We start from the raw sequence: 17,810 nt of genomic DNA on the forward strand, positions 1-17,810 counted from the left end.
TGCCGCAGGTGGGCACATAGAGGCCGGAACCAAGAGCCACCCGGGTTCTACGTGGGTGCAGATGAGAGTGGACCGATGTGCTGTGGTGGGAGTGGTGGCAGGGGCGAGGAGGGACGGTCTGTAGTTTAACTCCATCTCTCCAAGTTGGAGGGGGGACCAGGGGCCTTGCTTCCCAAGATGCCGTGTCCATTTACTGAGGTCCCCTTAGTAAATCCTCAGTGTTGACAAGAGAAAAAAGTCCAGGTTTATTAAGCATCTATTATTTGCTCATTAATTATACCATCTCATAATCTTCACATTTATCTTTATTCTTATTTTACAGTTAGGGCACACGGAGGCTCCAGGAAGTCAAGTCACTTGCCCCAGGAAGCGCAGCCAGTAAGTAGCCAAACTGCCCACCTCTTTCTGCTGTACCAGTTTATCTGCCCAGCCTCTGGTTCTCCTGGGGATGAGGCCCTGCTAGAGTTCCTACCTAGATTACCCTATTTTTAAAGCCAGCAGTTTGGCCAGGGAGCTGCTCAGACATGCAGCCACCAGCTAGAGGTTGTGTTTCTTTGAAGAGAACATTTAACTGCCCATCTTGTTCTGGTCCAGAAATTTTAACACGTGGATTGATTTAGTTCCACTGCCCACAGTATCTCTCCTCCTGGGTGGAGCCTTGCTGAAGGCTGAGCCTTGTCTCTGACCATCCTGCTGACCAGCCCTGGGCCGGGGCAGGCCTGGCTGAATCCCTGGGTAGCTGGGTGTTCCCTTTCTCCTGGAGCACACACGAGCTCCGCTTCGGCCTTCCTGCCGGGATTCAGAATGGGATGGAAGCTTCCCTGGTTCTGCCTCCTGCTCCCTATGTGACCATGGGCGAGTGAGTCACTTGTGTCCTCAGGGCCTCAGTTTCTTCCTCTGGAAGATGAGCAAGTGTGTTGGACCAGCCTACTCTAGGGTCCTATGGATGTGATGTAGGCAAGCTGCTTGTCCCTGGGCGAGGCCAGAATCACACTTACTGTTATGGCTGTCCCTTAGAGGGCCTGGTGTGGAGACTAAGTGACAGTGAACGTGTGGTCAATGAATGAATGACAGGCTGACCAAGAGTAGACATAAAAGGCCTCCAGCATGCAGGACACAGTATAGAATCCGTAAGGAATATTCCAAGGGCCTTGGGACTGAGCTTTTAAAAAAAATCAAATGCATTCAGGAGTCTTATGTAGTTTGTAGAGTGGTTGGGTGTGCATGCTCTTGTGTGGGATGTGCCTCCCTCAGATCTTGTGATGGCATCAGCACATTACCCACCTGATGTGGAAAAAAAAATTAGCCCTGGCCTTATGGCTCAGTTAGTTAGAGCCTCGTCCCAATACAGCAAGCTTAGGAGTTTGATTCCTGGTCAGGGCACACACAAGAAGCAATGGATGCATAAATCAATGGAGCAATGGAAAGATGTTTCTCTCTCTCTCTAAAAATCAATTAAAATAAAGAAAATGCATTCGGAGCAAGGAAAAAGACACGTCAGGGAGGAGGGAAAAGTAACTGCAGAGGCAGTAACGCCACCCAAAAAAGTGACTAACCCAGCAGAGGCCGGCTCTGGGCAGACAGGCCTGCTTGAGGCTGGTGAGTGGGGAATAGGGAATAGGTGGCTTTTCTCGTTGTGTGTGGCTCTTCTCGCTGGTCTCAGACTCAGAGATACTGACCCTGGAGGAGGGCTGGCAACTGGCTAAAGCCACTGGGGAGGTCCTGGCCAGGGCTAGGGTGTACATTCAGCCTCACTGGGTGCCTCTCCAGAACCAGCCCAGCCTCAGCTTGAGCTGGGGTTGGAGCAGGGGTGGGACAGGGGTGGAGTAGCCCCAGAGGAGTCAGAAGGAAGTGAGAGGCTTGGGTGGGGCAGTAGAGCCTGCAAAGCAGAAGAGGAAGCAGAGTTGCAGCAAGAAGGTGAGAGTAGGCCGGGCAGTGGCTGGCTGGGACTCTCTTAGGTGGGCAGGTGAGGGCTAGCTGGACTCCTGAAGGCCCTCAGCCAGCCTGGAAGTACATTCTGATTTGAGGATACCTGTCCCTAAGACAGGACTGTGTGTGACTGTAGATAAGTGGGCCGGAGTGGCTGGGGCAGGGGCCGGAGGGGCAGGCCAAGCATTTGAATTCCAGTGTATTATTTTGCAAATTCAGCAAGACCCCAGCAAAGGGTCTGGCTGGCTGCCTGGGGTGGGATTCTGAGAGGGAGATGAAGGTGGAGCAGGAGGAAGGATAGGGGTCCTACTTGGTGAGAGAACTGGCAGAGGAGTCTTTGAACAAAGCCTGTGGACCCAGCTTCCTGGGAATCCTTCCCGTCCCTGACTGGGAGGATCAGGTGTCGTTTCCAGCACTGATACTCACGCCTCCTCCCTCTGGGGGAGAGGCGTAGGGACCGTTTTATTTCACAACCAGGGACAAACGGGGACTGAGAGGTAAAGGAACCTGTTAGGGATCAATGGAATCAGGGAGCAAAGATATCCACCAGGGACCTTTGTCATTTTGACAGCCTCCAAGCATTGATTGCCTTAAAGGTAGGCCTATCAGCAAGACCCCGCTCCCACCTCATCCTCTGTGTGTCCTCCCCTAACCTCTGCCCCAGGAAAGTCTGAGTGGATCCCTAGTCCTGCTTTCTGCCTGGGGCTGCCCTCACCTGTCTCAGGCTGTTGAAATCCTGTGCTCTCAGCCTCCATTTGGTCCAATTATCCAAGCCCAGCAAGTCCAGCTAATGAAACACACTCTCTGAGCACCTGTAGGGCGTCAGGCACAGTGTGAGGTTCCAGCTCGATTCAGTCCCTGCCCAAAAGGTCCGCAGAGTCTAGCAGGAAAGGCAGGCAGGCCCACGACTCACTGTACCGGGCAGAGAGGGGAAAAGCCAAGGCTTCGATGGAAGAGGTACAGAAGAGGCTGCCTGGCGATGAAGAGGGTGGAGAGTGATGCTACAGAGGGGATTTCTGCACTGTGCGTGTATGAGGGGTGGGTGTGGAGTAAGACTAGATAGGCATTAAGGCCCCTTGTAATGCTGACATGTGATTCTCTGACATCTGCCACCCAGAGGAAGTTTGCGGTCCCCGTGGTTGTGACAGCTCCCTGCTTCACGGCCCCTCCTGGGAGACTAGGAGCCACAAGTGGTGGTTCTTCATTTCAGCCCCCCCACCCCCATCCTGCCCAGTGCCACACTCCCTGCATAGTCTGTGAATGGAATTGAATAGAGCCTTTGGGGGGCTGCTTGAGGAATGCAGGAGTATCAGGCCTGTCCCCTCCTCTGGTTGAGACTTGAAGGTGTCGGGTCCTACTAAAAGGGAGCCTGCAAGCAGGGACTGAAGTGTGTGCTCCCAGGTGAGGGCTCGGAGAACTCCCAGACAAGGACAAGGCCACTGTATATTCTGGAATTCTCCTTGGACAGCTGGGACTTGACATGGACCTAGAGAGGAGGGGGCTTTGATGGATGTGAGGAGGGAGGTGTACAGTGAGGAAGCTCAAGGAGCTGTGTGCTTGGGCAGAGGGGATGGGAGGACAGGAGAGTGAAAGGCCAGAGGTGAGGTGGACCTTGCCTGTGAGTTCTGTGAGCTCTCGGAACAGCAGGCTGAGGGGCAGGGATCCAAGAGGCAGCGGGAATGTGAGTGTCCTGGAGTTTCTGATTTTATTTATTTTTAGAGAGAGGGGGAAGGGAGGGAGAAAGAGAGGGAGAGAAACACTGATGTATGAGAGGTACATCGATTAGTTGCTTCTTGCACATCCCCTACTGAGGACCTGGCCTGCAACCCATGTGCCCTGACTGGGATTCGAACTGGCAACCTTTTGGTTGTCAGGCCAGCACTCAGTCCAGTGAGCCACACCAGCCAGGGTCTCAGTCTGATTCTAACTGGTCAGCTATGTGGCCTGGATATCAGGACTTTTTACAGCCCTTCGGGTCATTCTCATGGGCAGACAACTGAGACCCAGTTCTGCACAGTTAACTGGCAGCATCAGAATCACCTGCAACATAAGTTCAGGGTGCTGGTGCACAGGCCCCTCTCCACACCCGTGGAATCCAGATCTCCAAGTCGGGATTTGGGCATCCCTGTGTTCATGAGATCCTGAGGTCATTCTGGCTGGTGGCCAGGTTGATGGAGGAGCAGGCTGCCCAACCCCTTGCATCAAGACACCGCAGTGGCTTTCCAGACCTGGGGTCCCACCTGTGGGCTGCTTGCTTTTGAGTTTCAGCCTGAGTTCTCAGATCAGTAACACAGAGCGAAAAAGAGTGAAGCTGACAACTGGCCCTTTTGTTCATACCAGCTGCTCTGAGCTCCCCACCCTGGTTTGGACTGAGGGCTGCTGCCTCACCACTTCGGACGTGAGTCACAGGCTGGCTGCCCATTGCGGGGCGGGGGGGGGGGGGATGTGGGCACAGCATGTGACTCTCTGTGGGATGCAGAAATGTTACAGGTTCCTGCTTCCAAACCTCACCCTCCCCGCCTACCTCTTTGGGGAAGTGTCCTTACCCACAGAATGCCATCGGCTATGTTATAAGTTAGGAAAAGAGAGGGAAAGGGAAGTCATAATTCAGGTGGTATCTTACGTCCATCACCACTGCTGTTTCTCCCACTCAGACTCATTCCCTCTGCTCTTCCGTCCATCTCCCCCAAAGACTGTCCTTTGCTTCCCCAGCCTCCAAGAATCTCCTGATGGTGCCCGTTCGCCTCTTCACCCTCCAGTGCCCAGGCCCTTATGCTGCACCACTGGGGCTCACTTTATAAAAATGCTGTTCAGAGCACAACATGAATCATGCTGCAGTTTTTGCTGGTGTGGCGTCGGCATTTTAAGCTAAAAAAAAAAGAAACTCTCTGGTAATGGGAAAATATGAAAGAGACAGTGAGTGAAGCTATAGCTACTGTATTTACTAAATGTTTATTTTTAGACAGAGGGGAATGGAGGGAGAAAGAGAGGGAGAGAAACATCAATGTGTGGTTGCCTCTTGTGCGCCCCCCTAGTCGGAACCTGGCCCAAAACCCTGGCATGTGCCCTGACTGGGAATTGAACCAGCAACCCTTGATTTGCAGGCCAGCGCTCAATCCATTGAGCCATACCAGCCAGGGCTGTATATTTTTCTTTATTTCATTTTGCATAACCTTTACTTTTTTCCTCTATTTTGTGACCATACTTGACCACTTCTATGAGCATCCTGATTACCAGTATTTTGAACTCTGCATCTGATAGGTTTGCTATCTCCTCGTTGCTTAGTTCTTTGTCTGGAGTTTTGATCAGTTCTTTCATTTGGGCTGTATTTCTTTGTGTTGGAGCACCTGTTACATTGTAAGAGGCAGAGCCTTATGTATTCACCAGGGTGGGGCAACCCATGTTGCTATGTTGTGGCACTGTGTGTGGGAAAGGCGTCAGAGAGGGAACAATGCCTTGCTTGGCTCTCTTCCTGCTTTCAAGAGACTGGCAGTTTTTCCTGCTACCAACCACCCCCACAGGTTTTTCCAGCCAGAAGTTTGGAGGCTTTATTTCCGCACACTGGAACCCTGAGTTGTACTGTCTGTCTTACTTTCCGTTTATCTGAACGTGAATGTGGGACCACCCAGTCCTCCAGCCTCCTCATTGCCACACGTCCTCTCTGCCTCTCCTACTGGTCTGGATGAATGTTTCTTCTTTAACTCCTTGGTTGTCCGACTTCCATACTGTTCAATTTTCTGGCAGTTCTGGTTGTTTTTTGTTTTTAAATTGGTTATTGTCCTTCTTTTGGTTGTGCAAGGAAGCAAAGTGTATCTACCTCTCAGCTTTCTTTTTGCATTCTCAATCAATAAAATCTTTTTTTAAAAAAGATGCTTTTTAGCCCTGGCTGGTATAGCTCAGTGGGTTGAGCACTGGCCTGCGAACCAAAGGGTCAGGGTTGCTGGTTTGATTCCCAGTCAGGGTACATGCGTGGGTTGCGGACCAGGCCCCCAGTGGGGGATGCACAAGAGGCAACCACAATTATTGTTTCTCTCCCTCTCTTTCTCTTTCCCTTCTCCTCTATCTAAAAAATAAAATAAATAAAATAAAATAAAAAGATATTTTTTAAGTGCTTGCCTTTAGCATTTTTTTCCTTAAATAATTTTTGTCCAGAAGAGGTTTCTGTCACTGGCCCACAGAGTAAAGAAGATGTTCATCATCCTGGCATTTAAGGGGAGCTGGATATATAGAAAGGACAGCTGACGCCTGGGGGTGGGTGAGATTCCTCAGAGGGAGTTTAGACTGAGGGAAGGTATTCAATAAATACTGAGTCTAATGTTAGCTGTAGGGTTTTTTGTTTGTTTGTTTGCTTGCTTTGTTTTTTCTGGTTTGGGTAGATGTCTTTTCAAAAAAGGAAGTTTGCTAAAAGTTTTCTTTGTTTCTTTTTGGGGAGGTTGTTTGATTTTCTTTTGTTTTAAAAGTTTTTTTAAAAAAATCAGGAATGGGTGTAGAATTTTACTAACTGCTTTTGCTGCATCTATTGAGATAAAAATAAAGAGATAAATAAATGGATCTACAGTTAAAAACACAAAAATAAAGAAATAGTTAATAGGGTGATTATACTGATTGATTTTCAGATGTTAAACCAACTTTGCATTCCGCAGCTAAATGCCCATTTAGTCAAATATTTTATCCTTTATATTATTGAATTCTGTAAGCAGAAATTTTGGCAGTGTTTTGTGCCTTGTGTTCAGGAGTGATGTTGGTCTCGTTTTCTCTGCTGTAATATATGTATCTGGTCTTGTCATAGCAGGATAATGCTGACAATGTAGGATAAACTGAGAAGTGTTCTCTTCTAGTTTCTAGAAGAGTTTGTATAGAATTGGTGTTATGTCTTTCTTAAATTTTTAGTACAACATATCCAGACTTGGGATTTTTTGAGGGGAGAGGACTTTTTAAGTTCAAAAACAGTTTCTTTAATAGATATTAGGCCCTGGCTGGTGTAGCTCAGTGGATTGAGCACGGGCCTGTGAACCAGTGGATCGCTGTTTGATTCCCAGTCAGGGCACATGCCTGGGTTGCAGGCTGGCTCCCTGCAGGCCAACTCCCAGCAGGGGACGCACGAAAGGCAACCATACATTGATGTTTCTCTCCCTCTCTCTTTCCCCTCTAAAGATACATAAATAAATTAAAATTAAAAAAAATAGATATTAGAACGATTTCTAATCTATTTCTTTTTTTTTCAAGGCAGCTCACCTTTATTTTTAAATTTTTTTAAAGATTTTCTTGCTCCGTCTGGTGTAGCTCAGTGGATTGAGAACAGGCTGTGAACCAAAGGGTCCCTGGTTCGATTCCCAGTCAGGACACATGCCTGGGTTGTGGGCCAGGTCCCCAGTGAGGGCCATGTGAGAGGCAACCACACATTGATGTTTCTCTCCCTCTCTTTCTCCCTCCCTTCCCCTCTCTCTAAAAATAAAGTTTAAAAAAGATTTTCTTTATTTTTAGAGAGAGGGGAAGGGAATGAGAAAGAGAGGGAGAGAAACATCAACGTATGAGAGATACATCAATCAGTTGCCTCTTGCATACCCCTAGTTGGGGACCTGACCCACAAACCAGGCATGTGCCCTGACTAGGAATCGAACCAGTGACCTTTTGGTTCGCAGGCTGGCACTCAATCCACTGAGCCACACCATCCAGGGCTCTAATCTATTTCTCTTAAGTGAACTTTCATAATTTGTATTTTTCAAGGAGTTGCCTATTTTGTATGTTGTTTTCTATTAATCTCTGCTATCATCTTTATTATTTATTTTCTTTTGATTATTTGGGGTCTAATTTGCTTTTCCTTTTTTTTAAATTGTGGATACCTCAGTAACTGATTTTAGACTTTTGTACTATAAGCAGTTGTTGCTGAGAGAACTATATTCCAGCCTCACACCATGCCCGGAGTTCTGGAAGCAGAAGAGGGGTGGCTGGGAGGCCACAGCATGGGGAAGACGCTGGCCCAGGAGCCCGAGGCCTGGTTTCCCCTCGCCCCTCACCAGCTGCGTGACTTGGGACTTAGACTCTCTGAGCTTCTGTTTCTTTGCGTGTATAATGGAGCCAGGGATAACCTCTTGGCTCTTGGAGGTGAAGTGGTTGATAAATATGACAGCACTTGGTCACCTACAAGGGCCTCCCCAGACCAATGTGAAGAGTGGTGGTCGTGACGTTTGTAATGATAATGGCTTTTTCTGTCTTTCCAGATCCGGAAGCAGCATGTACGCACCCATTCCCCAGAGGTACGCAGTGCCCCCATCCCCTTTCACTCTCCTCTCCTTCATTTCCAAAGGCTGCCTCTCCTCCCAGCACCCCTCCTCCCCAGGCCTGCGTCATCTCTGTGCTCCAGCCGACCCCGTCTCCTCCCACAGCAGTTCTCCATTCCCAGCATCAGTGAAGGACCCTGGCCTACATGTGTGGCGGGTGGAGAAACTGAAGCCGGTGCCAGTGGCCTATGAGAACCATGGCATTTTCTTCTCGGGGGACTCCTACCTAGTGCTTCACAATGGCCCGGAAGAGCTGTCCCACCTGCACCTGTGGATAGGTGAGGGGCTGCAGGGTAGGGGGGATCGGGGCCCTCGGGGCTGGCGTGGGTCTCATGGGCCTGGCCCTGCCCCCTCCCACCGCCCCAGGCCAGCAGTCATCCCGGGACGAGCAGGGGGCCTGCGCCGTGCTGGCCGTGCACCTCAACACCCTGCTGGGGGAGCGACCTGTGCAGCACCGAGAGGCGCAGGGCAACGAGTCCGACCTCTTCATGAGCTACTTCCCGAGGGGCCTCAAGTACCAGGTCAGCCCACCCTGTGGCTTCTCTCAGCCTGCCCCCCTTCCACCTGGTTCTCACCCTACAAAAGGCCCAGGTCCCTCGGGACCGGGTCCTCCCCACCTTTCTGCCTGTCTCCCTTGGGATGATGGGGTATGGAGGGCCCTGGGCCCCCCGCCAGCCCACTCAGGCTGGCCATCTGGGCTGCAGGAAGGTGGAGTGGAGTCAGCATTTCACAAGATCTCCCCGGAGGCCACCCCAGCTGCCATCAGGAAACTCTACCAGGTGAAGGGGAAGAAGAACATCCGCGCCACTGAGCGGGCACTGAGCTGGGACAGCTTTAACACAGGGGACTGCTTCATCTTGGACCTGGGCCAGGTTGGTCGGCAGGGTGGGACCGAGCGCTCTGTATGGGCACCATCTCTAAAAGAGCAGAGACCGGGAGGCCAGGGGAGAAGGAGAGAAGCTGAGAAGCTGTAAGTCATTCCAAGTGGGGCTGCTCCAGCCTTAGAAACATCCCTGCATTCAGAAGGACAGAAACCTCCCTCTGCTGTCTAGCCGTTGCCTCTAGCACTGGAGCCTACCTCCTTTTAGAGCCGTTGCACCTCTGAGTTAGCTGCCCGCTGGACCGTTCATTAGTTTATTCACTCTTCCTTTCACTCAGTGAGTCTGGGATGCCTACTTCGAGCCAGCCTTGGGGCCACTAATTGCTTGCCCCGAAGAGGCAGCCAAGGCCTGGCCTGTCACTTGCAGTAGTCCATGGCAGGATGCAATGAGAGTTCTAAGAGAGGCAGGGAAATGTGCTGGAGGAGCTCGGGCAGGGAGGGACTCTTAAACCTGAGCCAAAGCCATTGTCCCAGGAAGCTGCCATTTGACTAGACCTTCACGGAGGGGAAAAGCTATTCCAGGCAAAGGGACAGGTGAGCTGAGGCACTGAGGTGGGGAAGCGTATAGACTTGCATATTAATAGCAAGGACAGGGTGGGGGGACAGGAGCCATGGGATCGCAAATTGCTAAGGAGGGGGAGTCCCAGGAGGAGACTGAGAAGTCTGGACCACCTCCTGTGGTGAAGATTTGGGGCAGGAATATCAGCCCAGGAGCTGTTTGGCAGAAGGACTGGAAGCAGTAAGATGGAGGCAGGAGGACCAGCTTAGGGGGAGGAGATGAGGGCTGTGCCTGGCAGGGTGCAGGTGGGATGCTCAGGGATGGCATTCACTCACTCATTCATTCATTCATTCATTCAGTAAATAGTTATTATGTGCCTAAATATGTGCCAGTCTGTTTTAGCGCTAGGCATACAGCAGTAAACAAAGCAAAACAAAGCACTCATGCCCTAATGAAGCTTACTCTACTCAGGGGAGCTAGATTATATAAAAGATAAAGACATTGGAACATACACTGATAAGTGACATGGAGAAAAACAGCAGAGGGAGCCGGGGGGCTGGGCGGAGAAACACTCTTGCAGTGTTGTGATGACCGCTCTCAGGCCTTCTTTAACCTGGGCCTCCCACTTGCCTTCAGAACATCTTCGTCTGGTGTGGTGGAAAGTCCAACATCCTGGAGCGCAACAAGGCGCGGGACCTGGCCTTGGCCATCCGGGACAGTGAGCGGCAGGGCAAGGCCCAGGTGGAGATCATTACCGATGGGGAGGAGCCTGCCGAGATGATCCAGGTAAGGGGCATTGGGGTGGGTGGCCTCTGCTTGGAAGCTGCTGAGAGGCTGTGACCAGCTCGGGGACATGAGCATCTGGGCCACTGCTTTACTCTCTGCCTTGTGATTCCGAGTAAAGTACCCCTGTGGGCAGATGGACCAGTGGCCTGGCAGGTGGGGCGGCAGTGAGCCCTCACTCACCTCTACTGGGTACCCTTGTGCGGGACAGTTTGCCCCGCCAGAGCCACTGGCCCTGAGTGTAATGGGTTGGGAAGGTCGGGGGCAGGTGCACAGGAACCCCTCGAAACCTGGCCTACCCTAACTCCTGCAGGTCCTGGGTGCCAAGCCTGCCCTGAAGGAGGGAAACCCTGAGGAAGACCTCACAGCTGACCAAACTAATGCCCAGGCTGCGGCTCTGTACAAGGTGGGTGTTCTGGACCTGCCCTGGGGCCCAGGCAGGAGGTGGGAGCCTGATGCACCACGGGCTGAAGGGAGAGGAGAGAGCTGTGGGCAGTTTGGTGGTCCAGGCACCAGGGCAATTTACCTGGGCCTGGGATGAAGTGGAGGAGGGGAAGTGGAGGGGTGCCTGGCCCTCTTGGGGAGATATATGCTATTTTACTTCCAGCCCATTTTTGGAGAAGGAGACTTGAAGGAGATATTGAGCTTTACTTTTTGACGTCTTTACATTTATTTGTAATGTGGAGTCCACTTAATTTCTAGACGAATTTGGTGCCTCTGGGCTGCAGTGATAAGCGTGATGTGAGGGTGGGGGCTGCCCAGGATTTGCCCATCAGAGCTTTTCTCCCTGCCCCCTGTCTGCTCCTTGGGCCTGGGCAGTGGAGCGGGGCTGTGGTGCAGGTGGGCAGCCCCCTTCTTGGACGGAGGTTAGGACCGTGTGTTGGGAGAAGGAGGTGATCCCACACTGCTTATCTGTGTTAACCTGAAGATACAAAGGCCTTTTAAACTGAGAGGCACCAAGCGTTTATTTGAAATCAAAAGAATAGCTGTTGGGAACTCACTGGTTCAGGCAGGAGCCCAGAGAGTGTTGCGATTAGGAGACAAAGGCAAAGGGTGTTTGTGAGAAAGGAAAGGGGGACAGTTACATCAACAGAAAGAAGGCAGTTCTGTCGGAACAGATAATAAAACAGTGCTGCTAATTCTGAGTGTTTTTAATTTTCCGCCTTGTAGTCATCAGTCCAGTCACCACCATACTGCTTTCTTGTTGTCTTTGCAAACAGTTCTTTGAAACAGAGTTGCTTAGGCCCAATCTAAATGTTACTTTGTCCTATTTAACATTCCAAAAGTTTGAGGTATGTTATGTGCAAAGCAGTTCTCTGGGACCTCAGCTTCAGCTCCTTTTTAAAGTGGCCGTGTTTGTATTGTTTTGACACACCCTTCCCAAGGTCTCTGATGCCACTGGACAGATGCACCTGACCAAGGTGGCCGACTCTAGCCCCTTTGCCCTTGACTTGCTGATACCTGATGACTGCTTTGTGCTGGACAATGGACTCTGTGGCAAGATCTACATCTGGAAGGGTACGTGAGGCTCCTGCTCTCCAGCCTGAGACCTGTGCCTGCTCTAGGCCCAGCAGGCTTCCCCCTGGAGGGCTGGGCCTGCCTGGCTGCTTTCAGAAGACAGCCTCTGGGAGCTGATACTGCAGACCTGACCTCCAGGCTGAGGGTTTTCTCTGTTCTGTTCCCATCCCCTAAATTCTAGGCAGCTGTTCCGACCTTTAGCATACCTGAGGGCTGAGGGCCTGGGAAAACAGCACTGGACAACCCCTCTCCCACCCGCTTCCGTTCTGATGCACTAGGTCTGGGCTGAAGCCCGAGAAGCCCCCAGCACCCTGTTCCTGCCATTCTGCCTTGAGGTGTAACAGGAATTTTAGATACATTGAAGCTCACTTTATCCAGTGGGTAGTGCATGAGTAGAACTTGTCTTTCCGAGACATTGTTTTGGCTGGACAGAGAAACATCTGTGCGGAGGCCTGTTTTCTGGTCTGACTGAGGTGCTGAAATAGAACCAGGTGTCTGAGGGACCCTGGGAGCCTTGCGCCGCCTCCACACCTGCCTTTTCAGGAGCACGCCTTACCTCCCCAACCAGTGTTTAAACTGCTTGAAAGCAGGAGCCGTATCATCTCTAGTATCTTGATGGTGTAATGTGTTTGCTCAGTAAATATCTGTGGGGTCAATCAAGGCCAAGAAGAATTTGCAGCCCTAGCTTGGTTAGAAGATAGAGAAGGGTTAGGTGATCTAAGTGTGGCGGCTACTAGGTGAAATTCCTGTGGCTTCAGGGAAGGGCCTGGAGCAGCAAGCAGTGTGGCAGGTTTCTGAGAGTTAAAGGGTATGTGAGTGTGCGTGTGCGTGAAGGGGGGTGGGTTGTGCTACCAGGGTCACCTTGCCCTCCTGCCGCAGGGTACCTTCCCACAGAACCAGTTCCAAGCATGGGGTGGTGGGTATGGGGGCAGGGGTGTCCATGGACGTGTATTTAACCCCAAGCAAAGACCCGAACCATTTAAGGACAAACCAGAGGAGAAGAAACGGGAAACTCCAGCCAGGAAGAAAAGTGTCTTGTCGATTGCTGGTCAAATCACAGGAAGTATCTACATCAGTTTAGTCAGATTGTAGGTAATTGGGTTTTTCAGCCTGGGTGGTGGTGTTTTTACCAAGCAGGGGCTTGCTGCTGGACATGCACAGAAGCCAAAACTAGGGTGCTGGCTTTCGAGAAGAGAAAAGAAGCTCTATTGGGAAGTCGACCAGCAAGGAGACAGGAAGCAAGGTCCAACCTGCCTCCCAGATGGAGGGTTTGGGCAAGGATGGTCTGGCACCTGGAAGCGCTGGCAGGACAGGTTTCGGCTGGAGGGCTTCAGCCCCCGACCTTTCTGGACAACAGACCCTTTGATTCTGAAAAGATCCCCACGATCAAGTCCCGGCCACATCTCAGTTTTTTTGGTTTCATGAGGTTGGGGGCAAACTGGTACTGAATGTTACTGACAGTCAAAATTTTCTCGGAATACTTTGGCTGCATGACTTGATGATTTTATTTTGTTGACCCTGAAAAACAGCTCAGTTTCATGTTAGAACCAGGATAAGGCCCGTTTGGGCTAACCAGCTGGTTCTGCAGTTACGGTGTTAATGAACAAAACTTCAACGGCAAATTTAAAGATCATGAGCAAAGCTGCATCCCAGCTGCGGTGCTGAGGAAAGGTACTGAGAGACTCTGCACAAAGCGGAAGTCTTCTATAGGCAGAAAGAGTGGGGACAGCCCTGGCCAGGCGGCTCAGCTGATTGGAGTGCCATCCTGTGTACCAAAATGTTGTAGGTTTGAGTCCTGGTCAGGGCATATATCCAGGTTGGGGGTTCGATCCCTTGATGGGGTATGTGCAGGAGGCAACTGATTGATGTTCTATCTTGCTTACTCGTAAGTCAGTAAATACATCCTCAGATTTGGGGAAAAGAAAAGAATAAGAGAGTGGGACAAAGAAGTGAAAAGAATGGATCATTTTAGGCAAGGCCACTTTCCCTTGGGGCGGACAGGGGTCTTACCAGCCAGATCACCTCACTAGCACTACCAGGAAATTCCAGACCTGGGTTGATTTAAAATTCCGCTCCTGCAAGAGGTTGAAACTGCTCTGAGGCTGGGTATTACGTTGTGGGGCTTGGGGGTCCCTCACCACAAGGTTCCATTTTGATACGTTTGTTTTAGCACAGGAGAACAAACTATAGTTCACCACATAGTTGCCTTAGAAAAATGCCTTAAGCCAGAGCCCATTTGGTGTTACAGGGACTGCGTACGGGCGAGAATGGACTCTGGTGTCTCCCTTTTTATGTGCTCTTCATTGGCATAACTGTTAGTCCTTGTCTGCTATCTGGCACTAAGGGAGTAAGACTGGAGGAAATCACCCTCTGTCCTGGTCAGTTGTATGAAGAAGGCTTGATCACGGAGCGGTTGGGACTCAAGAGGCAGGGGTCCTGGAGTCGCGTGGTCCTGGGGCCACGGCTCTATGCCTGACGCCAGGGCACACTAGTCCTTGTGACTGCTCCTGTGGCCCTGGTCTGAACAGGTTAGGGTGATGAGAGCAGGCAGAGGGGCGGTTTCCACCTGGCCTGGAGCTGCCAGGTTGGGAGAAGTGTCAGGGGCCGACCCCATGCCTCCAGGGACCTCCTCAGCATTCTCAGCACCTCCTGGTCCGTTTGTTTCAAAAGTTGCCAGCCGTTCTGTGGACCCCCTTAAGTCTCCTGAAGAAAAATGGCATGTAGGGTAGAAAGTGTTCCTGCTCTTGTAAAAAATCTCCTTCCTCTGATCCAGGGCGGAAAGCTAACGAGAAGGAGCGGCAGGCGGCCCTCCAAGTGGCCGAGGACTTCATCTCTCGCATGCGATATGCCCCCAACACCCAGGTGAGGCAACACGTGGTGCCCCAGCCTTCCCCTGGGGCCTCCCCATGGCCTCCTGCCCCTCAGACAGGACAAGAAGGGCAGGAAGGCCTCAGACACAGTCGGGAATAGTCAGGCCTCCCTACCAGACTCCCCCAGTGGAAAAGCCCTTCTCAATCCTTAAAAAGTACATATTATTTTCTAAGAGGATGTTGGGCAGCTTGTGTGCCTCCCCTGGGCCATTGCCCCGAGCTGGGACAGCCCCTTCTCACCCAAGCTCAGTGATGCCACAAGTCATTTTGAGGGGAGCTGGTAAGGCTCATCTGAAATTGGTGCATCGGTCAAGCCTCACTTCTGTCCTGGAAGCAGTCTCTTCCCTCAGCTGTGTCTGTAATGCTTCTCATCTCCTGTCTTATCTGGAGGGGCACCCTTGGCCTGGACTGTGTGGACTCTGGCCCGGTGCCCAGCAACCTCCTCCATGGCTCTGGCCTTGCCTGGAGGAGGCAGAGATGGCAACCTTGTGAGCAAGATGTCTCCCTGCTGTCCCTGCAGGTGGAGATTCTGCCCCAGGGCCGTGAGAGTCCCATCTTCAAGCAATTCTTTAAGAACTGGAAGTAAGAGGAGCATCTCCCTGCGCCCACCTGCTTGCCTGTTTGCTCCTCCTCCTGCTGCCTGGTCAGCCTCAAGGTGCCCCTGCAGCTGTTCAATAAAGGAGACAAGTGTCTTCCCGACTCTGCCAGAACTGCTTGCCCTGGGCTAATTCCGTCTGCCCAGCCTCCTCGCAAGGGCTTATTCCCATGCTGGGTAATGTGGAACCCAGGAACAATTCCACCCCCGATTCCAAGAGGCCTGAGCTGGTTTTGCATAATTAAGGCAGAGGGGCCAGGAATCCCAGTGCGCCTGGCAGGTTCTGCTGTGAATCCTGTAGAGAGGTGGCCCAGTGCCAGGCCGCAGGATCACTTTCAGCCAGGGGTTCAGATCAGTCTCACGTTCCCAGCTGAAAGTTATGGTAACAGGCTGGGGGTGCCTCTCCGTTCAAGCCAGTATTTCCCCATCTGCCCTCATAAACCATTGCAAGGCAGCTTCCAAATGACATATGCCCAGCAAGCAAAAGTGCAGATGTCTGGCTTGTCACTTCGTACGCACATTGCATCAAGTAGTACCAGTCTGATGAGCCCAGAGCCACCTGAGGCTGCTGGAAAAGCACAAGAGTCGTGGTGCCGGTTCTCAGCTTGCCTCCATGGCATCCTGGCCAAGGTTGCCTTTCCTTGTCTAGGCCTTAGTTCATGCTCTTTCATGATTGGGTGGTGGCTGGACTATCAGAGGGGCTAGACAGCTAAATAGGGGGAGACCGGGGTAGCCCCAAGGCATTCCCATCCTGGAGGGCATGGGTCGGGGGAGCAAGGTGGGGGCTGTGTCTTCAAGGCCTGTCTGGGTGGAGGCTGTCCAGACCCACCCTCCCTCGTGGGCCCTCAGGGCCATCTGGCTTCTGAGCTCTGACTTGCTTGATTCTTCCATCCCAAACAGAAATTCTGAACAAGTTCATCTGGTTGATCTTGTGCCAAGAATCGTAAAAAAGTCAGCTCCCTGCACATCCCTTTCTCTCTGCACAGAGATAGCCAGTTTTCCATCCACCTGACTGTCTCCACAGAGCATGTACTAGGGATTTTAATTTTTTAAAAATTATTTTTAAAGATTCCATATATTTTAGAGAGAGGGGAAAGGAGAGTGGAAGAGAAACATCGACGTAGAAGAGATTTGGTTGCCTCTTGCATGCCCCAGCTAGGGACCTGGCCCGCAACCCAGATTTGTGCCCAGACTGGGAATTGAATTGGTGACCTTTCAGTTCACAGGCTGGTGCTCAGTCCACTGGGCCACACCAGATTTGTTTCTTCTTTGAAGAACACTGCTCTGCCATGTTGACCAGAAGTTCCAGGGATGATCTTACAAAGGGGAATAAGAGTTGCACCAAAGCCGTGGCTCTGATGTTTTTAGGGCTATGAAGCATTTTAATTCTCCCATGACAGGCCTAGGCAGACCTTTACACACCAAGAAATGCAGATCAAGATTTTTGCATCTACTCTCAGAGGGCTTATACACACCTCCTGCTAATGACCCGTCAGTAGAACTCCACCCTGGGCTATGTTATTGCTAGTGTCCCAGAGTGTGAAGCGGAGAGCACTTCATGTGGAGAGCATTGTATGGAGAAGAAAGGGAGCATGCAGGCCTCCCTCCAGTGGAGGCCCGCTTGGCCTGGGTCCTCGCTGTGCTGTGAGTGTTCACAGTCAGGTCTGCTGCGTTGGCCTCTTGGTGTCAGAGCAAGCGAAAGAGATTTGCAGGAAAGGAACCACTGAACCTGACCCTCCTTCGTGGAGGCTGAGCTGCGGCCTGTGTTCCAGCCCCACCAGTCTCCCTGCCATCTCTGCTGGTTAGCTAAGCACCTGGGCTGGAAGTGAGACGAACAAAGGATCAGTTCAGGTTGGCAAAGGTGACACAGGCAAACTGCAGGCTTCAATCGAAGCCCCACCCTTGAGGCGTCCTGCTGAGAGCGGTTACAAGTACCCTTCCACACTTGGTGGCTGTGCTGGGTGGGCCCTGCCTCCTGAGGGTTGGACTTGGAGAGGCCTGCAAGGGCTGGACAGTGGTCTCCTGTGACTTGGAGGGCAGAGGACAGGGGAGCAGTGTAGTGGGGCTCTCACCTGCCCACCCGTCCCCAGCATAGCCCTTGTGTGAATGGAGCAACAGAGCCAGCTGCCCCAGAAACGAATGTAGGAAAAACCTGTGTGGACGTTTCACATCAGTCAATCTTTTTTATTTATTTATTTATTTATTTTTTAAAATATATTTTATTGATTATACCATTACAGTTGTTCTATTCCCCCCCTTCATTCCCCTCCACCCGCACACTCCCTCCCCCACCATTCTCACCCCCTTAGTTTATAACCACGTGTCTCAAGTTCTTTGGATTCTATATTTCCCCCACTATTCTCGCCCTCCCCCCTATCTATTTTCTACCTACCATCTATGCTATTTTCTGTGCCTTCTCCCCCCTTCTCCCCTTCCCCTGTTTCTAACCCTCCAT

At 51.5% G+C, this 17,810-nt stretch overlaps 1 protein-coding gene and 1 pseudogene across 4 annotated transcripts in view; both read left to right on the forward strand.

Moving 5' to 3' along the window:
- CAPG (capping actin protein, gelsolin like) overlaps positions 1 to 15,464 on the forward strand; it is a 36,137-nt gene extending 20,673 nt beyond the window's left edge. For 3 of the 4 annotated variants that reach the window (XM_037039407.1, XM_037039420.1, XM_037039416.1), the window contains exons 2-11: positions 323 to 378; positions 8,151 to 8,186; positions 8,316 to 8,488; positions 8,577 to 8,731; positions 8,915 to 9,082; positions 10,226 to 10,375; positions 10,686 to 10,778; positions 11,758 to 11,890; positions 14,664 to 14,752; positions 15,281 to 15,464. In XM_037039407.1, the coding sequence (XP_036895302.1) occupies positions 323 to 378; positions 8,151 to 8,186; positions 8,316 to 8,488; positions 8,577 to 8,731; positions 8,915 to 9,082; positions 10,226 to 10,375; positions 10,686 to 10,778; positions 11,758 to 11,890; positions 14,664 to 14,752; positions 15,281 to 15,346 (1,119 nt within the window). In that variant the 3' untranslated portion in view covers positions 15,347 to 15,464. Of the gene's footprint in view, positions 1 to 322; positions 379 to 1,894; positions 1,918 to 8,150; positions 8,187 to 8,315; positions 8,489 to 8,576; positions 8,732 to 8,914; positions 9,083 to 10,225; positions 10,376 to 10,685; positions 10,779 to 11,757; positions 11,891 to 14,663; positions 14,753 to 15,280 lie in introns of those variants that run through there. The other variant, XM_037039426.1, reaches the window with a different exon arrangement.
- Positions 1,191 to 1,290, forward strand: LOC118982767 (uncharacterized; annotated as a pseudogene).
- Positions 15,465 to 17,810: the final 2,346 nt, after the last annotated feature.

Source organism: Sturnira hondurensis, unplaced genomic scaffold (assembly GCF_014824575.4).
Source record: "Sturnira hondurensis isolate 20B ecotype Veracruz unplaced genomic scaffold, ASM1482457v3 Scaffold0002039, whole genome shotgun sequence".
Lineage (NCBI taxonomy): Eukaryota > Metazoa > Chordata > Mammalia > Chiroptera > Phyllostomidae > Sturnira > Sturnira hondurensis.